General features: G+C 42.2%; 1 protein-coding gene across 13 annotated transcripts in view; it reads left to right on the top strand.

Annotated features, from left to right (window-relative positions):
- Positions 1 to 25,655, top strand: part of git2a (G protein-coupled receptor kinase interacting ArfGAP 2a) — an 81,459-nt gene that overhangs the window by 46,311 nt on the left and 9,493 nt on the right. For 6 of the 13 annotated variants that reach the window (XM_048556496.2, XM_048556486.2, XM_059654964.1 and 3 more), the window contains exons 15-18: positions 9,183 to 9,428; positions 15,417 to 15,506; positions 18,790 to 18,872; positions 20,950 to 21,138. In XM_048556496.2, the coding sequence (XP_048412453.1) occupies positions 9,183 to 9,428; positions 15,417 to 15,506; positions 18,790 to 18,872; positions 20,950 to 21,138 (608 nt within the window). The other 7 variants (XM_059654965.1, XM_048556492.2, XM_059654967.1 and 4 more) reach the window with 6 other exon arrangements.

Here is a 25,655-nt window from a genome sequence, read left to right as displayed (position 1 = left end):
TTGCCTAGGAACATGTCAAGCCTGTTTCTGTAGAACATCAGCAGCGCGTTGAAAGGGTTGCCATGTGTGCTATTGTGCAAAACCTGCAAAGAAACAACTTGCTCATTCATGGTCTTTTTGGGTTCCGCCAGGACCACTCTGCTCCTGAAGTCATTATAGCCTCAGTGTAAGCATGCACAAAAGAGCTCAACAAAGAATGTCCGATGTTGATATTCAAGACACCATTAGGAGCAGCACGGTGGCTCATTGGTTAGCACTGCAGCCTCACAGTGCCAGGGACCCGGGTTCGATTCCACCCTCTGGCGACTGTCTGTATGGAGTTTGCACATTCTCGCCATCCCTGTGTGGGTTTCCTCCCACAGCCCAAAGATGTGCAGGCTAGGTGGATTGGTCATGCTAAATTGTCCATAGTGTTCAAGGATGTGTAGATTAGATGGATTATAAGGATGGGTCTGGCTGGGATGCTCCGAGGGTTGGTGTGGACTTGTTGGGCCGAATGACCTGTTTCCACACTGTAGGGATTCTGAGATTTAACCAATTATGGCATCAAAGAACCCAACAAAAATTGAAGTCAGTAGGAATTGGAGAGTGGCTGTGGGAATTCTCTAATGATCGGAGTCATGCCTAGCACACCAGAAGATGGTTGTAGTTGTTGGAGATCTATCATCTCATATCGGAGGTTAGTAGTGCAGGGATTTCTCAGATAGTATCATAACCCCCAACCATCTTCAGCCACTTTATCGATGAACTTCTCTCCCTTCATAAAGTCAGAAATGGTATTGTTCACTGGTGGTAAACATTGTACATCCACAATTTCAATACTGAAGCAGTTTGCATCTGTAACAAGATGGTCTGGACAACTTCCAGGCTTGAGCTGATAAGTGGCAAGTAACAGTCATGCCACACCATTGCTCAGCAGTCACCACCTTCAACATGAGAGAATCTAACCAGTTCCCCTTGGCATTCAATGGAACTCTCATTGATAAATCCCTCACTATCAACCTCCTGGGACTGACCATTGACCAGAAACTTGATTGAACCAGCCTTGTAAATGTCTTAGCAAGTCAGAGGCCAGAAATCCTGCAGCGAGTAATCCACCTCCTGTCTCCCCAGTGCCTGTACACTATCTGCAAGACTCAAGTCTGGAGTGGGATAAAATACTGTCACTTGAATGACTGCAGTTGCAACAACACTCAAATCTTTACACCACCCAGGTTAAAGATTTACACCCCATCCACTACTTTTAACATTCATCCCCTTTACTACTGATGAACAATAACAATGGTCTCTGTCAACACAAGGTACACTGCAGCAACTCATCAAGGCTCCTTTTGAGACCATTTTCAAAACCTGTACCACTCAAAAGAACAGAGATATCACGTGCATGGGAACACGGCGACCCACAGTTTTCTGTTCCAAGTTATTTCCTGACTTGGAAGTCAGTCATTATTCCATTCATGTTGCTAGGTGTGGGTGACAATCCTCAGACCCCTCCCAACAGCACTGTGGGTGCTCCTGCACCCAAGGGCTAAAGCAGTTCATGAAGGCAGCTCAGGACTGTCGTCTCCAGGCTAATTAGGAATGTGCAAGATATGCTGGCCTAACCATCAAAACCCGCATACCATGAACAAATAATTTCAAAAAAAGCTGTAGCTCGCGAAATCTTTATCTGAAATCCTTTCTCACATCCTCAGGACTGACTGTTTGCTTTTATTTTGGATAATGAATATTTTTGGTTTTTGGATTCATTTACCCTTTGAGGGGAAAAAAACCCTCTGTTTAGCCTGAATGGATCTGTAGACACGAGTTAGGGCCCTTTTAGGCGAAAGTATTTCCCTTTTTTCAGATCTGTTTGAACTGGGCAATGCTTTTTGCTAAAAGGCCCAAACTCTCTCTTATCTAGAGATCTGTTTGATCTACTTTTGAAAAGATCCTTGATTTTGGGGACTTTTCAGTGTTCAGAACTGCAGATAAAGCATATCCAACCTGTATTTGTCACTAGATTCCTTTGAATTTTATTTCAAAAAGTCATTTTTCTTTAAAGGCAAGAAAGGTAAATAACTTGCAAAATAAGTTCATTCTTTATTTTGCAAAGCCTTTGCGTTCTTATTTTCGGCATCTGGTCAGAGAGGGACGTGCTTATAGGGCATCTTATTGTTCCTATAAGACTGATTTCTAGCAGTTGGTTTTGCGTTTCTGGCTGGAGACATTCCTAGTTTGACTCTCAACCAATGGAAAATAAATGAATGTTCAAAAATCAAAAATATGTTTAACCTTCCAGTGAAATTTTTTTAAACTATTGTTTTGTGACAGTTGTTGGAAAGTATTAAATTTCCTGTTGAAACAAAGTAATTCTCTTAAAAAGTGATAACCGGATCAATTTGTTAGTCTGTCTCATTAACCATCCTTCATGTTGTTTTAGAAGGTCCTTGGTTCGAATTCAGCAACATTCCACTCTCATAAGACCTTCCCTTTGAGCAAGAAAATAAAACAAAATCTTGCAATGGTAGATTTTATTTTAGAAAGCAACAATAGTGATGGGACATTAACCAACACTGAAGATTAGAATACGGGAGGTAGATGAGTTTAGGCTGAGCAAGATGGCTTACCAGTGCGGGGAGGTGCGACATATTTGTTCTTTTTGTTATGCAAAAAAATGTGCTAATTGAACTCAATGAGTTTTATGTAAATTTTATAATTTAAATATAATCAATGATCTGGATGTGAATGTAGGAGGAATGGGTAGTGAGTTTGCAGACGACATCAAAATTGGTGTCATGGACAGTGAAGTAGGTTTCCTCGGAGTACAATGAGAATTTAATCTGATGGCCTGATGAGTGGCAGATGGAGTTCACTTTAATCTGAGGTGTTGCATTTTGGTAAAGCAAATCAGGACAAGATTTGGACAATAAATAGCAGGGTCCTGGGGAATGTTGCCAAACAAAGAGATATGGGTGTGCACATTCATAACTCCTTGAAGGTGGAATCACAGGTAGACAGGATAGCGAAGAAGGCACCTGGTACACTGGCTGTTATTAGTCAGTGCATTGAGTATAGCGGTTGGGATGACATGTTATGGCTATATAAGAATTATGTATAGTTCTGGACTCTGCTATAGGAAAGATGTTTATAAATTTGAAAGAGTTTGGAAATGATTTACGAGTATGTTGCCGGTGTTGAAGGGTTTGAGCTAAAGGGAGAGGCTGAATAGGCTGGGGCTATTTTCCCTGCAGTGCCAGAGGCTGAGGGATGACCTTTATAGCAGTTTATAAAGTCATGAGGGCAATGGATAGTGTGAATAAAGGCCTTTTCTCAGGGTAATGGAGTACAAAATTTGAGGGCATGGGTATAAGATAAGAGAGAAAAGATTAAAAGGGACCTAAGAGACAACTTTTGCCACACTGACGTTGGTGCATGCATGGAATGAGCTGCCAGCAGAAGTGCTGGAGGCTGGTACAATTACAGCATTTAAAAGGCATCTGGTTGGGTTTATGAATAGGAAGAGTTTAGAGAGATATGGGCCAAATGCTGACAAATGGGACTAGAATAGACATTTAGAATATCTGATCAGCATGGACAAGTTGGTTCAAAGGGTCTGTTTCTGTGCTGTACAACACTGACTAACAGTTTAAGCTTATCTTTTCATTGAAGAGATCAGAGAAGAGTTTGTTGGAAATGACAAATATTTACTTTATCTATTCAAATGTGTGGTTGCTTAATCCCAAAGTTATTCTCTTGTATTGTTGCATGCTGAGCTTCATGAATATGCAACGCTAACATCACAGCCATTAACTTAAAAAAAAATCACTGAGGAAGGCAGCATTTGTTGCCCAACCCTAATTGCCTTTTGAAGATATTGTCGAGCCACTTTTTGGAACTGCTGGAATTCATGCGATATAGTTACACCTACAGTTGCATTAGGGGGTACAGGTTTTGGTTTGGTGGAAATGAAGGAATAGAAATGCTAGTTTGGCCAGATGGTCTATTTGAGTGGAAGTTATAGGTGAGGTTCCTACCTGTCTGCTGCCCTTGTCCTTCTGAGTGATAGAAGTTGCATGTTTGGAAGTTGCTTTTGAAGGAAACTAAGTAGCACTGCTGAAGCTGAGAAAATTATAAATCTGATTCCCAAACTTGTAACATTCACAATGCCGCTTATATGATCCCACAAAATAAATGAGCCACATTTTGTAATCTGTATGGTGTATTACAGAAGGCTGTGTTAATAATCACAAGCTGGCTGGTCAGAAAGTGAAATCTCAATAGTGATAATTCACTGAGTGGTGATTAAAAATTAATCATGATCTGATGCAAATATGATCTGTTCAGGGACTTGAAACTCAGTGAAGAAGGAAACACAATAACTATTTTACAATGACTGTCAAACAGTAGCGAGGTCTGAAATTACAGTATGTGCGCTTGAGAGTGTAATAGAAGCTGTTTACGGTCTCTGAAGGAGAGGGAGGTGTAACCTGAGCAATTCAACTCAGTGATTCATGAAATTGTCAGAGCAGTTTACAAGGTATTAAATGACATTTCCAATGCAACATTTTTTTTTAAATGGATGTGCAGACAACCCTGGACCATCCTTGTACAGAAAGATTGTTATTTCATGTTCATTTGTTTTGATGGTTAAAAGTTAAACAGCCAGAATTCTCCCTGAACTGAAATTTTATCTGGTTTATTTTAACTCATTTGAAAAAATAGTGGGTTGAAGCTGACAGATTATTTAGCTGTGGGTAAAATATTTTAAAATGTGCATTTTCTCTTGAGTGAACAGCCTATGTTGTTCTTTCTAATCAAAAACAAACATTTTAGGCTTGAAGTAATTGGCAAGAGATCTTATCCGAACATGATCCCCACCCAATGTAAGCATCATTTTTGTGTAGCCATTCATAATTCGTGCCAAATTACTTTATCAAAATTGAAGTAGGCACTTTAGAAGCACCAGGTTTTATTACTCTCTACTGAGTGAGTTGGGTAGCAATAGAGAATTGCCCATTTTCTAACTTACTGTTCCTGAAAGAAAAGTAATTGCATTTTTATCTGGTGTATTTTACCTGCCCTGGAAGTCTCAAAGCGCTTCACAAAGTATGTTTACTTTTTCGGTAAGTAAATGTAACAGAAATAGAAATCGCAGGGGAATCTCAATAGGTGTGTCTATGAAGAGAGAAGCAATGTTTGAGTGTGATATGACTCTTCCAAACTGAAAGGGACTAAAAAATGATAGATTTTATGCTGTTGACAAAGAGTGAGTAGTAGAGACCAGAACAGAGAGGGTGTCTGGAGGCCCAGGTTCAACTCCTAGTTGCTCCAGAGATACATAATAACATCACTGAATAAGTTGATCAGAAAATACCTAGAAAGCACAGGGAGTGGTAAAGGAGTGATTGAGATGTGTAAGAGCCGTGAAAAGGAGAAAATGAGTCTGCTCCCTTGACTGCAGTCACCTGCACACAAATGAGATGAAAGGGTGGGAACTGTTGTAACCAAAATGGTCATATGCTAAAATTGTAAACTTGATGTTGCATTCTGAAGATTGTAAAATGCCTAAGAGAAAATTAGATACTGTTCCTACAGCTTGCATTGAACTTTGTTTGAACACTGTAGCAAGCCCAGGACAGAAATGTTAGCATGGGATCAACTGCAAGGTCAGGGTCATTCTTGTGGTCAGAGATTGGGTAAGTAATCTTTATTTTGTGTCTCAAATGTAAAGGAAGATTGTATTTTGAGTAGCAATTGGTATAAACTAGATTGCAAGAGGTACAAGTAAAATGCTCCTTCACCTGGAATGTACATTTGGGGCTTTCTTCAGTGAAGAGGAGAGGGTTGATAGGGCATGTTTTCCACCTGTAGTTGCATGAGAAGGTGCCCAGGTGTGAGGATGTTTTGGGAGTAATGGAGGAGTGGACCACGGTGTCGGAAGGATGCTTTCTGCAGAATGCTGAGAGTGGATGGGAGGGGAAGATGTCCTTGGTATCTGCTGGAGATGGTGAAGATGGGGTGAAAAGTGAGCATAAGGGGAAATCTTGTTTCTTTGGGAAGGAAAATACAGAAGGGTGAGGGCAGAAGTGCAGGAAATGGATGAAACATGGCTGGGAGCTTTGATTACCACAGTGAGGGGAATCCTTGTTTGAGGAAAAAGGAGGACATGTTGGAGGCAGTTCTGTCGAAGGTGACATTATCAGACAAAAGTGACTGAGAAACTGGGAAATGAAATGATATCAGAATTTTATGATAGCAGAATGTGAGGAACTGCAGTCAAAGTAACTGTGGGAGTTGGTAGGTTTGTAATGGATATGGTGGATAGCTTATACCCAGAAATGAAAACAGCACAGTCAAGGAAAGAGTCAGATGGAGCTAGTGAAGGTAAGAGAAGGATGGAAATTCAAAGTAAAATTAGTTATTCTTTCCAATTACAGATGAGAGGGGAAGCACTGATGACATTTTTGGTATATTGGCAAAAGAGTTGTGGGAGGGGCCTGAGTTGGACTCGAACAAGGAATGTTCAACATGCTTCGCAAAGACAAGCATACTTGGGACCTATGCAGGTACCCATAGTCACATCTTTGACTTGGAGAAAATGAGATGAATTCTAGGAGAAGTTATTCAAAACGAGGCTGAGCCCAGCCAAGTGAAGGAGGGTGATGGTGGGCTGGGCACTGTTCACTGGGTGGGATGGGCAGTCTGTCGATTTTGGGAAGAAAGTTGAAATGAGCTGTGCAGGATGGGGTCTGAGGTGAGAAGTTATAGAGGTGATCTCCTAAGGAGATGAGGTAATTGGACAGTTTGATGTTCACTGATGGGGTTATGGTCTAGGAGGGCATTAGCAATTTACTTAAGATCCTAGAAGCAGTAACTGCAATTAATGATCAGTTTATCCTACTTTTGGGATGTAAATTGAGGGATGAATTTGACCTGGGCCAAAGATCTGAAAGAACTCCTCCTGTTAAATAGTGTTACAGAATCCTTTGCAATGCCTGAATAAGAAAATGTAGCTACAAGGTGAACAGAACCAGCTGACAATACGGCATTTCTTCAATATTCTAATGAGAAGTGTAACTTTTAACCGTGTTCAAGTCCTTGCAGTTTGAAACCACAAGAAGTGAATAAGTCTGTCACCAGCTGGGCCAATCTGATACTTTAAGAAGATTAAAATAGTATAGCGTTCCTGCTTCAAATTATTTCCCAATCTCCCACTAGAAAGTGCACATATACATTTTTTGGTATAATACATGTTTTGACTTATCTGTAATTCCCTTAATACCACGATGATAAAGCTAATGTTTGTTATCCGCATTCACCAGTGAAGACCAACAATATGGGGAAAAATGCAGCAATCACTTCAGAAGAGTAGGACAGGGGAAAAAAAAAGCTTTTCTGCATAAAGCCTTGAGTTTGAGTGAGTAGTTGTGAGCTCTTGCAAAAGCAAAATACTGTGGATGCTAGAAATCTGAAATGAAAACAAAAACTGCTGAGAATACTCAGATCCAGCAGTATCAGCTGCAGGGAGAGAAAGATTTAATATTTCAAGCATATGATCTTTCAGTAGAAATTCCCATTTCTGCTTAGAACGCTGACAATCATAGAATCCCTACAATGTGGATGTAGGCCATTCAACCCATATAATCCACACCAACCCTCTGAAGACACCCCTCCTCGCTCCCCAAACCCTTTCCTTGTAAACCTGCATTTCCCATTGTCAATCCACCTAGTCCGCACATCCCTGGGCATAATGGGTAATTTAGCGTGGCTAATCCACCTAACCTGTACACCTTTGGACTATGGGAGGAAATTTGAGCACCTGGAGGAAACTCATGCAGACAGTAGGAGAATATTTCCAGCATCTTCTGTTTTTAAACTCCTGATTGTGCTGTTATAGGCAAATATGAGTCTTAACATTTTAATTTAATATTGCAGTTTAGGCTTAGTAAATATGAAGACTGACAAGCATAAAGATCTTGAATCATTATGTTTTGCTGTGATAAATAATGGAACATTCTCACCTTCTTGCAAAGGATCTCGCTGTACTGCTTGAAGAGCAAATTATTGATCCAGGCATTGTTTGTTCCTCATTCTGCACCAACAAAAGACACTAACTGATTAGTTATCTAACTGATATTCTTTGGCCCATATCTTGGACAAACTATTCTATTAAATATATCTTTTTTAGCTTTTCACCTACTTGGCTGAAATGCAATTCCCCAACTTCCTTTTGACACATTCTCCTGGTGATCCAGAAAGCCCCGTGACATCAAATTGCATTTACATAGCACCTTTTCAAGGTTAAAATACCCAATATAGTGATGATGGTGATGGTTTTGATTAGGAGGAGTGGGGAGAAGGGGGAGAAGAGAGAAACAGACAGAGAGAGGATCAAGATGTAGCATGGGCTACAAGTCTGTGAGGGGCTTTTGAAGAAGGCAAACACTTTGCAAACAGGAACCTCAGAGTTTAAGGAGGATGGGATTGATAGGTGAGCAAGATTTTGTGCAAGATATGTTGAGGTTGAACTTTTGACACACAAGGCAAAACAGCATTGAATCCTTACTGAAGCAGGATCTTTATGGTCCCAAAGACATAAAACAGAAAGATTGTCAAGGTGAGTAGGAGAAGCAGATGTCCTTAAACTGATAAAATTGCCATTTTCAGCCATAATAAATGGTATAGAACTCCTACAGTTTTTACATTACAGATTATACTTTTTGATTCCAATTAATCAAAGCACGCACTTTATTTAATTTTTTTGCATAAGACTGAAGATAGAAAATCTTAAGATAGTATATTGAGACTTGTAAATTATGGACACTGAAGGGAGGGACATCAGCTGTGTGTTTTTTGCGGATGCCCATTAATACAAACTTGTATGTACCTTGTTAAGTGGGGTTACAAAAAGTGAATGAATGGTAAGTTTATTATGCAGTATCCATTGCACCAGAGTAACTAGTCTATTTATGGGATTAAGTTCATTAAAGTATTCGCCCTCCAGATGCAATTTATGGTGTTCGTGTGCAATTTAGTCCATGCTTCTGCTGCTCCTACTGAGACATTCATTTGTTTATTCTTCTATCTGTCTCTCTGACTCATTTATTGGCATGCACGATCCACATTGCAGTAAACGCCAAAATTTGTCCGCTTTGCTTGATGCAAGAAAAAATTATTGGCTAAAACAAAATTTCTTTCAGCTTCAAACGCTGCAGAGTGAAAACACCACCCTCAGGCGGCAGGTTACTACGAATATCTATCAAGTTCCCAGTTCAGAATACCCAGGTCCCTCCAATCCTTCGTCCTTAAAACGGCGCCCGTCTGCACGTGGCAGCCGGCCTATGTCCATGTATGAGACTGGCTCTGGTCAGAAACCCTATCTCCCAATTGGGGACATCACATACCCAGAGGACAGTATTGCAGGACTTCAGCCCTTCCCTCAACACGTAAGTAAATCAGCATCAGCTCTGGTAAGCAACTTATGCTTTTTTTTTCTCCTTTTCCTCTTTGTCTTTAAGTTCTAATTTTCTTTTCTAGCTTGCAAACACTGTCTTGTGAATTTTTGTCCTTTTTTTATGTTTTATTCCTTTTATTGCCAAGCTAGGATTTGTTTTAATTATTGAAAACACCAAGTTGAATATAAATGACCCAACTGCACCTTGGTCTTTTGCCCTTAGACTTTGTTCCTTTCAATACTGTTATCCCAGCCCTGTTGTCCTCATATCATTTGTCGCATTTGAAATGGAAAGGAATAAAGACTAAGGTCTTTGCTTAAACATTATCACCGTTTGGTCAAATAAAGTTACAGTGGAGGACAAAATACATGCTTGAAGCACTAGATGACATACAAGTATTATAGAGGTCAGGCAGCATTTCTGAACAGAAACAGTTAACATTTCAAGTCAATATAATAAAATGTGAGGCTGGATGAACACAGCAGGCCAAGCAGCATCTCAGGAGCACAAAAGCTGACGTTTCGGGCCTAGACCCTTCATCAGAGAGGGGGATGGGGGGAGGGAACTGGAATAAATAGGGAGAGAGGGGGAGGCGGACCGAAGATGGAGAGTAAAGAAGATAGGTGGAGAGGGTGTAGGTGGGGAGGTAGGGAGGGGATAGGTCAGTCCAGGGAAGACGGACAGGTCAAGGAGGTGGGATGAGGTTAGTAGGTAGCTGGGGGTGCGGCTTGGGGTGGGAGGAAGGGATGGGTGAGAGGAAGAACAGGTTAGGGAGGCAGAGACAGGTTGGACTGGTTTTGGGATGCAGTGGGTGGGGGGGAAGAGCTGGGCTGGTTGTGTGGTGCAGTGGGGGGAGGGGATGAACTGGGCTGGTTGAGGGATGCAGTGGGGGAAGGGGAGATTTTGAAACTGGTGAAGTCCACATTGATACCATATGGCTGCAGGGTTCCCAGGCGGAATATGAGTTGCTGTTCCTGCAACCTTCGGGTGGCATCATTGTGGCAGTGCAGGAGGCCCATGATGGACATGTCATCAAGAGAATGGGAGGGGGAGTGGAAATGGTTTGCGACTGGGAGGTGCAGTTGTTTGTTGCGAACTGAGCGGAGGTGTTCTGCAAAGCGGTCCCCAAGCCTCCGCTTGGTTTCCCCAATGTAGAGAAAGCCGCACCGGGTACAGTGGATGCAGTATACCACATTGGCAGATGTGCAGGTGAACCTCTGCTTAATGTGGAATGTCATCTTGGGGCCTGGGATGGGGGTGAGGGAGGAGGTGTGGGGACAAGTGTAGCATTTCCTGCGGTTGCAGGGGAAGGTGCCGGGTGTGGTGGGGTTGGAGGGCAGTGTGGAGCGAACAAGGGAGTCACGGAGAGAGTGGTCTCTCCGGAAAGCAGACAGGGGTGGGGATGGAAAAATGTCTTGGGTGGTGGGGTCGGATTGTAAATGGCGGAAGTGTCGGAGGATAATGCGTTGTATCCGGAGGTTGGTAGGGTGGTGTGTGAGAACGAGGGGGATCCTCTTGGGGCGGTTGTGGCGGGGGCGGGGTGTGAGGGATGTGTCGCGGGAAATGCGGGAGACGCGGTCAAGGGCGTTCTCAATCACCGTGGGGGGGAAGTTGCGCTCCTTAAAGAACTTGGACATCTGGGATGTACGGGAGTGGAATGTCTTATCGTGGGAGCAGATGCGGCGGAGGCGGAGGAATTGGGAATAGGGGATGGAATTTTTGCAGGAGGGTGGGTGGGAGGAGGTGTATTCTAGGTAGCTGTGGGAGTCGGTGGGCTTGAAATGGACATCAGTTACAAGCTGGTTGCCTGAGATGGAGACTGAGAGGTCCAGGAAGGTGAGGGATGTGCTGGAGATGGCCCAGGTGAACTGAAGGTTGGGGTGGAAGGTGTTGGTGAAGTGGATGAACTGTTCGAGCTCCTCTGGGGAGCAAGAGGCGGCGCCGATACAGTCATCAATGTACCGGAGGAAGAGGTGGGGTTTGGGGCCTGTGTAGGTGCGGAAGATGGACTGTTCCACGTAACCTACAAAGAGGCAGGCATAGCTGGGGCCCATGCGGGTGCCCATGGCCACCCCCTTAGTCTGTAGGAAGTGGGAGGAGTCAAAAGAGAAGTTGTTGAGTGTGAGGACGAGTTCCGCTAGGCGGATGAGAGTGTCGGTGGAGGGGGCCTGGTCGGGCCTGCGGGACAGGAAGAAGCGGAGGGCCTTGAGGCCATCTCCATGCGGAATGCAGGTGTACAGGGACTGGACGTCCATGGTGAATATGAGGTGTTGGGGGCCAGGGAATTGGAAGTCCTGGAGGAGGTGGAGGGCGTGGGTGGTGTCACGGACATAGGTGGGGAGTTCCTGGACCAAAGGGGAGAAAATGGAGTCCAGATAGGTGGAGATGAGTTCGGTGGGGCAGGAGCAGGCTGAGACGATGGGTCGACCAGGGCAGGCAGGTTTGTGGATTTTGGGAAGGAGATAGAAACGGGCCGTGCGGGGTTGGGGAACAATGAGGTTGGAGGCTGTGGGTGGGAGGTCCCCTGAGGTGATGAGATCATGAATGGTGTTGGAGATGATGGTTTGGTGCTCGGGTGTGGGGTCATGATCGAGGAGGCGGTAGGAGGCGGTGTCGGAGAGTTGGCGTCTGGCCTCGGCGATGTAGAGGTCAGTGCGCCATACTACCACTGCGCCACCCTTGTCTGCGGGTTTGATGGTGAGGTTGGGGTTGGAGCGGAGGGAGCGGAGGGCTGCCCGTTCTGCGGGGGAGAGGTTGGAGTGGGTGAGAGGGGTGGAGAGGCTGAGGCGGTTGATGTCTCGACGGCAGTTGGAGATGAAGAGGTCGAGGGAGGGTAGGAGGCCTGGGGGTGGTGTCCAGGAGGAGGACTTGTGTTGGAAGCGGGTGAAGGGGTCAGTGGAAGGAGGGTTGGGTTCCCGGTTGAAGAAGTAGGCATGCAGGCGAAGACGGCAGAAAAACTGCTCTATGTCCGACCGTGACTGGTATTCGTTGATGTGTGGTTGTAGGGGGACAAAGGTGAGCCCCTTGCTCAGGACTGACCGTTCGTCCTCAGTCAGTGGGAGGTCTGGGGGGATGGTGAACATTTCAAGTCAGTTCACTTCACTAGAAACATCTATGAATTGTCATAGACCTGAAACATTAGCTGGTTTTCTCCACTGATGCTGCCTGAACTGCTCAGTGTTTCATCGGTTTTCTGAATTTATTCCAGATTTCCAGCCTCTTTCATGCTTTATGTTTGTGCAAGTATTGTGGCATTGAGTTAAAATCACAAATGTTCAATGAATTATGATCTTGAAACAAATAGGTCATTTTGACAGATCAAAGATTAAGCTACTCGATTTCAGTTTGTCCGTTAACCATTAGGGTGGTTTTGAGCAAATAAGACCAGACATGCCTCAGCTGCATATCACATGCCCTTACCCAACATTGAGTCAGTGTGTTGCAAACTTCAGTGGTTGAGGACTGAATCGGACTTGGGTCCGGTGCTCACTTTGGATATTTGATGCGTGGGCAGTGATAAATTGGGCAAAGGTTTAGAATCTGTGTCTTCAGAAGAGAAATGACAGAAAGATTGAAAGCTGAAGAGGAGGAAACAAGTCTAATTTTCACAGCTTAATTTTTAATCATCTAAAATATTGAAAAGCCCTCAAAATAAACTGTATACAATGAAATACTTCGTTAAATAATCCACTGACACGTCTCTGTTTTTGCAAATAATCAGTGTAACATCTCATTTAATATTTCTAATATAAATACTAAAGATATCTTTCAGTCTGGAAAGTATGACAAAATGCTTTGAAAGTTTAAGGTTGTCAAAATGTTACCTTCATTGATGCTCCTATTTATGTTTCTAATGTTGCAGGTTGAATCCCCTCTGGGATGACCTGTAAACTTGCTACATTATTGTGCAAATAGGGAATCAACGTAGTTGTTGGTACCTCTGTTTTTTGCATGATAGAATATATCCTTAGTTATTGAAGCTTTAAATGTTAAATGAAAAAAATTCCACTAATGATATTTTAAGGCTACATTAAAATTTAATGGGGCATGAGAGGAGTGTTCGTGTTTTTTGGTTTAGGTTCCTGGTTTTTGACAGTGATGCCAACAGCATGGGTTCAATTTCTGCACCAGCTGAGGGCACTACAAAAGGCTTTCCTCAACTTTTCCCCTTGCCTGAAGCATGGTAACGCTCAGGGTAAAAAAAAACATCTCTCTAAAATGAGGGAGCTGCCCCATGTACTAGTAGGACAATGGTGGTCCTGCCTTTACCATTTTTGAGAAACTTGCTTGAATTCAGACTGTTCAGCAGGGAAGATTGAAATATATTCAAAATAAAATAAATTGTTGAACTAAATGGAAAAATGATCAGATCTGTATTTATGCTTAATTTGGATATTTGTTTGAGCATGGAATATCCTTGCCATACTTCTTTGAAGCTTCTGTTCCACAGGCTTTGAGTAAGAATCGATTTTACTACACTTTTTCAAACTACGCTTTTTTAAAAAAGTTATTTATGTTCAAATACAGAATGATCATGAATTTAGTAATATTTGAACATGTACTTGGTGTAAAATTACACACCATGTTAAAATCCACTGTGCAAGCTCTGCCAGCGCTTGGGAGACCATCTCATTCGTATTTTAATCCCAGCCCTACAATATTTTTTCCACTTTTAGATTGGTGTAAAATTTTAAATTAAAGACAAGTTGTGTTTTATGTTTTATTGTCCATAAATTAATAAAGTTGTAAGGCACATTAGTGGCCCAGTGTAAAACTTAGTCATCTGAGGCAGTTAGATCCAAATGCCACTGAAGTCCCCATCTTTGAATTGAACCAGAGTAAACTAAAGGTAAATGGTTATTGATGAAATACATGAACTTTCTCTTTGAAAGTCTGGCTGAGTTATTAAATAATCATTTCTACAAGTCACCAAAGTGTCATTCTTAGTCCCTAACTTAATTTAGGAGATGCATGAGAGATTTTGTTTTCAGTGAAGTCTTGTTACTTTTAAACATTGACTTACTGAATTATTTGGTTTGTAGGTATGCCAAGTAAAATCTTAATTCTTTCAACAGTTTCATGTTCAATAATCATTATTTCATATAAATTTAGATTTTGTCATTTGTAGCATAGTATTAGGTGTTTTGTCGTGACTTGTCCCACAAATATGCGAAGTTAACCCAAAATCCTAGTTACATGTCACAATTTGAATATCTTGGTTTTGCTCATCCCTCAGTAGAGGGAGCATGTGGTCTTTTGAGTTCATAAGCTTTATTGCAGTAATGGGAAGTGTGCCCTTCTTGAATTCGTTATTGTTAGTACTCCTGTAATTTTTAAAAATAATGTTGATTTTGTTTTTAAAACAAAAATAGATGCGCACATTTTGATTTAATTAATCTCAAATTTGAGTCATGTTAAATTTGATCATTTAATGAAGTAGTTATTCTTCCAAAAGATGTTGAATCTTAGCTTCAGTTGCAGTGTGATTTACCCTATCGGTGATATTATAAAGCCAACCACGATGGTGCCAAATAAAAGATTTCACACAGACTGTGTTCTGACCCTGTTTCTAACTAAATAGGCAAGGAAGAAGTCAGCAAATGCAACTGCATAATCTTGTAAGAGCATTCAGTTATTTCAGAGCAATGAACTTTAGTGAATATATTTGGCAAGAACTTTGGGTGGATGTGAAACTTTTATACTGTCATTAGTGTTTTAATTTACAGTGTGTTGGTATTTGTTTTTGCAATGTTACAATTTGAACAGGTAACCATGCTTACTGCTTATTCAGTTAAGACAACTTGTTCATTGTGCTTTTGTAATTTATTTACACTTTAAAACCTAGTGAAAACTTTATAAAGTTCCTTTGGTAAAAACTTGGCATACCTATAATTTGGCAATTCATGGAGTCCGTCTCTCTTTTGTTGTGTTTTTCTTGCATTTAATTTTTGCCGGAATGTTTCTTCTTTCCCCTTTCAGATTGGGAGGAGTGCCTTTGTGACCTCCTCTTCATCTTTACCTTCCTTCCCTTCCACGCTTTCCTGGTCCCGGGATGAGAACACCCGAAGGGTTAAGTACCTTCTCACTTGGTCTGTATGCGGGGAGGTGGTGACCATCGCAGTGTCTGTTGCTACCTCTTTCCCCCTTATTTGGCCTGCTCCTTTTGCGTCACCTCCGCATGAATAGTCACTCTCACTGGAGTTTCCTTACTGATTGCATATTTCTAATTATTCTTCTCTACTTTTACTTTAAATTTTTCAATTTATTAATCCTGCTTGCTCTGAAACCACAGGTTGCAGTGCGCACATAGCTTAATTAGTCTTTCAACAATCAAAACTTGACCCTTTGATAAGTGCAAGTATCAGATCTCTATTCAAACAATACTATCAAGCTATCTTGATGATTAGTTGGTGAACTCACTGCACAGTGCTGTGTAGACCATATAGAGTAGGCGTATCCTGAGTCCAATCTCTGGGCCCTTCTCAAATTAGCTCATTTCAATGAGAATACAACTGACCTTCACATGGGATAGAAAGTGAAAATAAAAGGCATGAAATCCTGCATTTTAGCTGGCATATATATTTTTATGGGGATGAAGAGTGTTGGATGATGACTGGATTTAAACTCGACTGCAAACACTGCCTGAGTTCAAAAATGAAGAATGTCCACTTGGGCAAGGAACTGAAACACTACTTGTGCCCATGGAGCCAGAATCAGCACATTTGAGAAGGGATGTGAGAAATTTGAATAAGAAGCTTTCAGTATAAGTATAGAGGCTATAATTGTTTCCCAATTTTCTCCCCATCCCGCTCCTGCAGGCTCTGATTCCTTGATGTCGTATGAATCCATGAGCACTGGTCGCTTTTTAGTACCACATGGCCATTTTACACGTGTAAGCCTTGACGTTGAACATTGGCAAGCATCGCAGCCAAACCAATCCTATCATTACCCAAAGTCCACACTTCAAACATGGATCGTTGGATATTGATCAGAAGCAAGAACCTTAGGTGGTACCAAATCCAGACACTGAGGACACTTAGCACCCAATCTCCATGCTGGCTGAGATCAGCCAAATTATAGTTCAGGGATAGAATGTCTCTCTACGCGCTGGATTAACATACAGCCTTCAGAGGAGCTCAGCTGCAATGGTTTGCACTTGTAAAAGGGAAATAACATTGAGTTATTTATACCAAATATGCTGATTCAGCAAGTAATGGCTGCATTTGGAAGGGTTATGTGTCTTTTCATAAAATAAAGGATATGTTCCTGGTGGCTTATATATTACATTCTGAAATTAATTTAAATAGTGGTCTAAAATGAATGCAGGGTACAGATTTTCAGTGTTCAACATTCTTTTTGCACCCTCACAAGCTAACCTGGAAATCACATTGCTTTTCCATTGGGTTAAAATTAAAATAAAGGAAATCCATTTTTTTTTTAATTGCAATGCTCTGTAGTGCATGTGAATTGGGATCTTTGTGCAACTTGGTTGCTGTACAATGAGATGAGAGCTTTCAGAAGAAGATCATCATTGACTTCAAAAGCTTGCTCCATTTTCTAATGATGCTTCCATCACTAAGGTGTTTTTGGACTTTAATAATGCTTTCAATGAACTGTGACTGGCTGCTGGTGGAACAGAAGGAGCCCTTGAGAAAGTATCAATTATTTATCCACCGAAGATTTTATAACCCATTACCCTGGTGGTGGTGATTGTGGCATCTTAAACCAGATATGTAACTGTTTTCAGTGTTTCATTCTAATGATCTGAGTATTGTGAAAATTGAATTGCCATCAGCTACTGAACTTCACTATAGTTTCCAAGCAGATACCCGGATGAACTGACAATTTTTTTTGTCTAGATGAGTTATATTTCAATACTCGTTTTTGGGCAGTCTATTTTGTGAAGACGGTACCAGCCACAGAGTCATTAGCATCCTGTCTTGAGCATGGTCTAACTTACCTCACATTGTAGCATGTATTCACTTTTTAAATCCACTGGCTCAAAACAAAAATAAATTTTTTTTCTTCCAAAGTCAGATTGTGCATTGTTTTAAGCATTTAATACTTGAATAGAAAACTGATTCATGCTGAATGTTTGTTTTTCTTTGTGTGCTGGAACGATGTGTTAATCAAACAGTGCTAATATTGTCGATTCCTACGTGTGTGTCAAATAAAATTTGCTATGTATAAGTTTGAGAAGCATGAGCACAGTTGAGTCCAATAATAAATGTCCTAGTTTAATAATTTTCTCTTCAAAAGATTTGTTTAAAAATAGTTTGAATTCAACTAGAATTTTAAAAATCCCCTGATTAAGTTGATATCTATTGTGATTAATAGAGGGTCTCAATCTTAATTATACAAATTTAAAAAGGGTTTTAAAATGAGAAGGGATGAGGGTCAAATTTTAAGGGGCAGTGTAAACCTCCAAGTTGAGCATCGTTTTAAACTCGCCCCCCTCAAATCTTCAGATTCTCCTGCAACCTTACAACCCTCTGCAGTTCCTATATTCCTCCAGTTCGGATTTTTGTGTATCCCAATTATCATATTACCATTGCCGAATATGCCTTCACCTGCCAATTCCTGATGTTCTAAAGTTTGCTCAAAGCCCCATTACATCACTTTCTTCTAAAAAAACTCCTTCAAAAGCCTACACCAGCTCCTATATCAATACCTTCTGTAGCTTGGGTGTCAAATTTTGTTTTAGTACTATTCCAGCAAAGTACCTTGTGATGTTTTATGTTAAAAGTGCTAAATACATGCATGTTGTTCAAGTGCAAACTGCATTTTGGCTTTCATTGCTTATATTGATTTGATTTACTGAGGATCATTTGTGCTGCAAGTGTGAACTGTAATCTTTGTGAAAATTTTCTGTTGAGAAATGTACCACTACAAAATTTATCCTTTATGTTGTGGAGCACACAATAGATCCTTTGAATACAATGCAAACTCATGGTAGATAGGAGAAGCGAAGATTCCCCCTTACTTACACTGCCTCATGATGTTTTCACTTGGGCCCAGCTCAGCTCCTACCCTGCTTTATCTAATTATATTCAAATTGCAACACCAAAACTTAATTCAAAAGAATAACAAATAGTTTTGTTTCATGTTTGTAATTTAAAGATGGAAAAATGAAATTATTGTCTTTTTAATCATAAATACATTGCTTTACTTTTGCTTAGTTAATAACTTCCAGCACTTTTTCTTTGTTACTGACTGCAAATATTTTGCATGTATATTTCTTGAGTTCCTGTCTGAATCAGGACCTTGTGTCACCTAATAGTTATCAATGTATATGAACATTTGAGGAATCACTATACTTTTTGTATCTTGGGATTTGTTTCAACATCTTTAGGCATCAAAACTCGAGAAACAGAACAGCATGCCCGACAGTGACTACGATAACGCAGCAAATGACTTGGAGCCAGATGAGGCTGGGTATGGATTAAGTATAGCACAGTACCATAGAGAAAATCTGTGTGATTGTCTACATATAATAAGTAGGTGCAAAATTGCTTCTAGATAATAACCAAACCCTATATGTTCGTCTTGTGAAAGTAATTCACCCCGCCACCCCTCTTGGAATAATGTCTGAATATATGATGGTTACGCTAAAGGACAACTTCTTGTGGGGTAATAAATCCATGTATGAGATTCTGAGTCTCTAACAATATGAATGTTATGCTTTTTAGCCTATTTGGAAATTCCATTGAAATGCTAATAACATTTGTCAAAAGATTTTTCAGTTCAGCGTCCACTACATAATTTTTAGATATGAAATATATATAATTTAAGGTATCCTTAAGGTGATTGAATTTTAGAGTGAGACTGAATTTCTGATTTCAATCAGAAACACCAGTTTGAACAACTTCTTCAGTCGGTTTTGATATCACGCATGTTTCTTTAACAGAAATCGGTTTTAATGCAATTGAAAAATTATAAAATGCTGCTTGTAGTACACAAACTTTCCCTTCCAAATTGGCTTTAATGCGATTCTGTCCCCATCACTTTAAATGTCATGATTATTGCATGATTTTCTTATAACACAAGATTACACGAGAATGGAAGATTGCGTTATATCAGAACCAACTGTAGTAGTCAAATTAGTGAAGTAATTGTGTGGACCCACATTTTTATGCCTCAGATTCCTCTTTGAATTTTTAATGTTTTTTTTAATGCTATGTTTGAAGTGCAATGTGTCATATCAGTGTAATGGGCTATCAATAGAAATGTACGTATCAGCAAATTAAGTTCCAGTTTGTAACCAGACAACAACAGTTGGAGATAAGGGTGTGACTCACTGGAAAAGATAAGAATCTGAGGAAATAATGTATGTGAAGCTTCTTAGAATCCCTACAGTCTAGAAAATTTAGCCCATTGAGTCTGCACCTACCCTGCGAAGAGCAGGTCACCTTATCCCCATAACCCCACACATGCCCCCGCAAATATCCCACAGGTAATCCAGTTAGCCTGCACATCCCTGGATACCAAGGGGCAATTTAGCTTGACCAATCCACTTAATCTGCACATCTTTGGACTGTGCTGAGGAAACTGGAGCACTTGGAAGAAAACCACGCATATATTGGAGAAGGGTGGTTGCACGCAGTCACCCACGGCTGGGACAAAACCAAGTCCCTGGTGCTGTGAGGTTGCTGTGCTAACCACTGCCACCCTTTTGTACCCTTTCAAAATTAGAGTGGAATTGATTAAAGCCCGATGAATCACCAGACTACCTTCAAGATAAGGAAGAAGCCAGGTTTAAAAAATAAATTGCCCTTTTATACGTAGAGACAACAAGAATCTGGATCTGTTTGGTAACATTAATGGCCAAACAGTGTTTTGGGGGTAATGGTGATTAAATATTGTCTCAATGTTTTGATTCTTAGTGCTAGAATATTTTCAAGATAAATAATTCTTTAGAAATAAAGGTGATATACTTGAGTGTTAAGGTACGAGTAGAGTAAAGCCCACTTTTCAAACTACAAATATGATCGTTGGTTCCTAAGAGATGACCTTCAGCCTAGGAAGCACTGCAAAAAGCTGCCACTTCCTAAATGTTGCAGCTATTGCTGATGATAAATGACCTCCTCTCCAAGCCTCTAGGTTAGAAAAAATCCGTTGAGTCAGAATGTACCTTTTCAGTGCCTCTTGGGAAGATAAAGCAATGTTGTTGGCAGGAATAGGTGGTTTAGTTGATGGTGACTGCTGTCTTAGGTTTAATATGAGATGCTAATATACATTACTGCCTTTTCTTCTAAGAAAACTTCAGTTCATGTATCAAAATTTGCAATGTAATCAAGACATACTTGGCACTATCAAAACAGGATCACACTATTCATGTGAATAGAATGTTACTCCATTTTTATTAGTGTTCTCCAACTCAAGTGTAAATGAGAATATTTATGAATAATTCATTTTGAAAGATGATCAGTATATTTGAGTTTCTACCTGAGAGGAGAGTATCAACCTCCATTAAAACAAATTCCCTATTTTGTTTCTCTTTGCTTAATGTAAGCTCTGGCCAAAAGGGTAAACTAAAAAGCATAGGACGGTATGAAGAAACCCCAATACTAGACCTGGACAATCCAGATGCAGAACCAGATTCCACACTCCCAAGCACAGAGGATGTAATTCGAAAAACAGAACAAATCACCAAAAATATTCAGGAGTTGCTGCGAGCTGCACAAGAAAACAAGCACGATAGGTAAGTCTGTGTTTATTTTGTCTGAAATTTTATGCTCAAGGAGCATGTGGTTGGTAATTTAGTTGGTAGGGATGAAGACCTATATGTTGAAAGTGCATATGTGGATGCTGATGCCATGTTTACAGATGTTGATGAAGCAGAGAGGATCCAGTATTGGGAATTCTAGAAGTGATGGTACATCAGTTGGAAGAGCATTATGATTGTGACCTAATAGGTAAGTGTGTGGAACCATGTGAGGGCCATCTGACCGAGGTGGAAACTGATTTGGAGACTATGCCTGTGGTCGACAGTATTAAAGACTGCCAAGAGGTCAAGGAAGAGGAATACACCAAGATAACAAAGTGTGAAGCTGGATGAGCACAGCAGGCCAAGCAGCATCTCGGGAGCACGAAAGCTGACGTTTCGGGCCTAGACCCTTCTTCAGAGAGGGGGATGGGGAGAGATTTCTGAAACGAATAAGGAGAGAGGGGGAGGCGGACTGAAGATGGATAGAGGAGAGTATAGGTGGGGGAGGGGATAGGTCAGTCCAGGGAGGACAAAAAGGTCAAGGAGGCGGGATGAGGTTGGTAGGTCGGAAATGGAGGTGCGACTTGAGGTGGGAGGTGGGGATAGGTGAGAGGAAGAACAGGTTAGGGAGGTGGGGACGAGCTGGCCTGGTTTTGGGATGCAGTGGGGAAGGGGGAGAGATTTTGAAGCTTGAAGTCCACATTGATACTATTTGGGCTGCAGGGTTCCCAAGCAGAATGAGTTGCTGTTCCTGCAAACTTTGGATGGCATCATTGTGGCACTGCAGGAGGCCCATGATGGACAAGTCGTCTGAGGAATGGGAGGGGGAGTTAAAATGGTTCACGACTGGGAGGTGCAGTTGTTTAGTGTGAACCGAGCGGAGGTGTTCTGCAAAGCAGTCCCCAAGCCTCCGCTTGGTTTCTCCAATGTACAGGAAGCCACACCGGATCCAATGGATACAGTATACTACATTGGCAGATGAGCAGGTGAACATCTACTTAATATGGAAAGTCATCTTGGGGCCTGGGATGGGGGTGAGGGAGGTGGTGTGGGGGCAAGTGTAGCACTTCCTGTGGTTGCAGGGGAAGGTGCTGGGTGTGGTGGGGTTGGAGGGGAGTGTGGAGCGAACAAGGGAGTCATTGGAGAGAGTGGTCTCTCCGGAAGGCAGACACGGGTGGGGATGGAAAAATGTCTTAGGTGGGGGTGGATTGTAGATGCTGGAAGTGTCGGAGGATGCTGTGCTGTATCCGGAGGTTGGTGGGGTGGTATGTGAGGATGAGGCGGATTCTCTTAGGGCAGTTATGGCAGGGGCGGGATGTGAGGGATGTGTTGCAGGAAATGCGGGAGACCCAGTCAAGGGCGTTTTTGACCACTGCGGGGGGGACGTTGTGGTCCTTGAAGAATGCGGCCATCTGGGATGTGCGGGAGTGGAATGTCTCATCCTGGGAGCAGATGCTGCAGAGTCGAAGGAGTTGGGAATAGGGGATGGAATTTTTGCAGGGGGTGTGGGTGGGAGGAGGTGTATTCTAGGTAGCTGTGGGAGTCGGTGGACTTGAGGTGGCCATCAGTTTCTAGCTGGTTGCCTGAGATGGAGACAGAGGTCCAGGAAGGTGAGGAATGTGTTGGAGATGGCTCAGGTGAACTTGAGGTTGGGGTGGAAGGTGTTGAAGTGGATGAACTGTTCAAGCTCCTCTTGGGAGCAAGAGGCGGCGCCGATACAGTCATCAATGTAACGGAGGAAGAGGTGGGGTTTGGGGCCAGTGTAGGTGCGGAAGTAGGACTGTTCCACGTAACCTACAAAGAGGCAGGCATAACTTGGGCCCATGCGGGTACCCATGGCCATCCCCTTTGTCTGTAGGAAGTGGGAGGAATCGAAAGAGAAGTTGTTGAGGGTGAGGACGGGCTCGGCTAGGCAGATGAGGGTGTCGGTGGAGGGGGACTGCTCAGGCCTGCGGGACAGGAAGAAGCGGAGGGCCTTAAGGCCATCTGCATGAGGAATGCAGGTGCCTTAAGAGAATCCCCCTCGTCCTCACACACCACCCCACCATCCTCCTGGATACAACGCAGCATCCTCCGACACTTCGGGCATTTACAGTCCGACCCCACCACCAAAGGCATTTTTCCATCCCCATCCTTCTCTGCCTTCCGGAGAGACCACTCTTTCCATGACTCCCTTGTCCACTCCACACTCTCTTCCAACCCCACCACACCCAGCACCTTCCCCTGCAACCACAGGAAGTGCTACGCTCGCCCCCACACCTCCTCCCTCACAGCCATCCCAGGCCCCAAGATGACTTTCCACCTTAAGCAGATGTTCACCCGCACAGCTACCACTGTAGTATACTGTATACACTGCACCCGGTCTGGCTTGCTGTACATTGGGAAACCAAGCAGAGGCTTGGGGACTGCTCTGCAGAACACCTCCGCTCGCAGTAAACAACTGCACCTCCCAGTCGTGAACCATTTTAACCCCCTCCCATTCCTCAGACAACATGTCCATCATGGGCCTCCTGCAGTGCCATAATGATGCCACCCAAAGGTTGCAGGAACAGCAACTCATATCCTGCTTGGGAACCCTGCAGCGCAATGGTATCAATGTGGACTCACAAGCTTCAAAATCTCTTCTCCCTCCCCCACTGCACCACAAAACCAGGCCAGCTCGTCCCCACCTCCCTAACCTGTTCTTCCTCTCACCTATCCCCCCCTCCCACCTCAAGCCGCACCTCCATTTCCCACCTACCAAACTCATCCCACCTCCTTGACCTGTCCGTCCTCCCCGGACTGACCTATCCCCTCCCCACCTATACTCTCCTCTCCACCTATCTTCTCCTCTATCCATCTTCGATCCGCCTCCCCCTCTCTTCCTATTCATTTCAGAACCCTCTCCGCATCCCCCTTTTCTGATGAAGGGTCTAGGCCTGAAACATCAGCTTTTGTGCTCCTGAGATGCTGCTTGGCCTGCTGTGTTCATCCGGCTTCACACTTTGCTATCTTGGATTCTCCAGCATCTGCAGTCCCCGTTATCTCCTGAGGAATACAACAAACTGGCAATGTTGTCTGAGAATTTACTTGGGTCCTTTGGATCTTTTTCAAGGAGAGAAATTTGATTGCCGAAATTCAAATAGAGTTTCAGGCAAGGATTTTGTGGGCAACAACCCAAAGGTGGTGGAGATGGGACCAGAGATAATAGGAACCGCAGGTGCTGGAGAATCCAAGATAACAAGGTGTAGAGCTGGATGAACACAGCAGGCCAAGCAGCATCTTAGGAGCAGGAAAGCTGATGTTTCGGGCCTAGACCCTTCATTCAGTTTCAAATTGTTTTGTACTATCACTAAAACAATCAACAAATCATTGCATTTATGTAATAGCTTAAATTAATGTCACCTAACCCTTTAGGATTTTGTCTGTAATTTATGTATTTCCTATGTATATCATTGAGAAAAGTGGAATTAGTTTTGCTTGTGTGCACACAATATCCAAGTTTCAGCCCAGTAATGCCACTGTGTTTTGTGATTTAATAGTTGCCTTAAGATAGTATTAAGGAGCTATTGTCATCATTACTCTTTAAAATCATCCAGCTCAATAAAAGAATTAAACCCCCTTAATTTTCTCCTCCCTTCTTCACCTGAGGTGCTGGTTGACATGAAAAGTTTTACCAGTACTGATGATCATAAGACAAAGGAACATAAGTGGGCCAATCAGCCTGTCGAGACTGGTCTGCCATTCAATGAGATCATGGCTGATCTGATAATCCTCAAAGCCCCCTTCTTGACTTTTCCTTACTGGTTTAAAAATCTATCTCAGCCGCAGTAACACTCTCTCATAAAGAGTTCTACAGATTTGACTACCCCAGGACTTTACCCAAATGAATATTCATTGTGTGTTTTTCTTCTGAAATGTTGTCACATTATGGGCTTTGCTCCTTGATCTTTTATTTTGGTTTTTGAATATTTCTCCCTGAACTTGGACATCAGCTTGAATGTACAAAATGCTGGCTCTCCACTAGCAGTTCCAACACAACTGGGTACCTGTTTACTGCTCCTAGCTTCATTGCTGAGAATGGACTCCTGGTTAGATTGTGCTTTCACAAATTATTTCTAGTACCTCATCTAAATAACTGTAATTTACATATCAATCTTGAAAGTGAATTGCTGTGAAGTTAAGCCTCTGTTTCTCAAGCTGGGTGCAGCCCAGTGCACATACTCTTACCAGAGATCACTGGATACTTAACAGGAGAGGGAATTGACTGTACAGAAGAATTGGCCTAGATCTCCTTGGATGTTCATCTAGTCACAAAATAATCATGCCATGTCATTAGGCAAGCTGTGTGGCTTTTATTATTCTATTCTTCCCAACCCACTGGTTAACTGTGTAGCTGTTTCTACGTTATTCCCAAGTTAAGATCATTTAAGTGGGATACAAACCCAAGATTGTTCACATCTATGTGGTTTTTACAACAAGAACACAATTTGTTTATGTATTAAATCATCAAAAAAATGTAGTGTTCATGA

This window comes from Stegostoma tigrinum, chromosome 26 (assembly GCF_030684315.1).
Source record: "Stegostoma tigrinum isolate sSteTig4 chromosome 26, sSteTig4.hap1, whole genome shotgun sequence".
NCBI lineage: Eukaryota > Metazoa > Chordata > Chondrichthyes > Orectolobiformes > Stegostomatidae > Stegostoma > Stegostoma tigrinum.
Note: the sequence above shows the minus strand (reverse complement) of the source record. Positions and strands in the feature narration are given on the sequence as shown.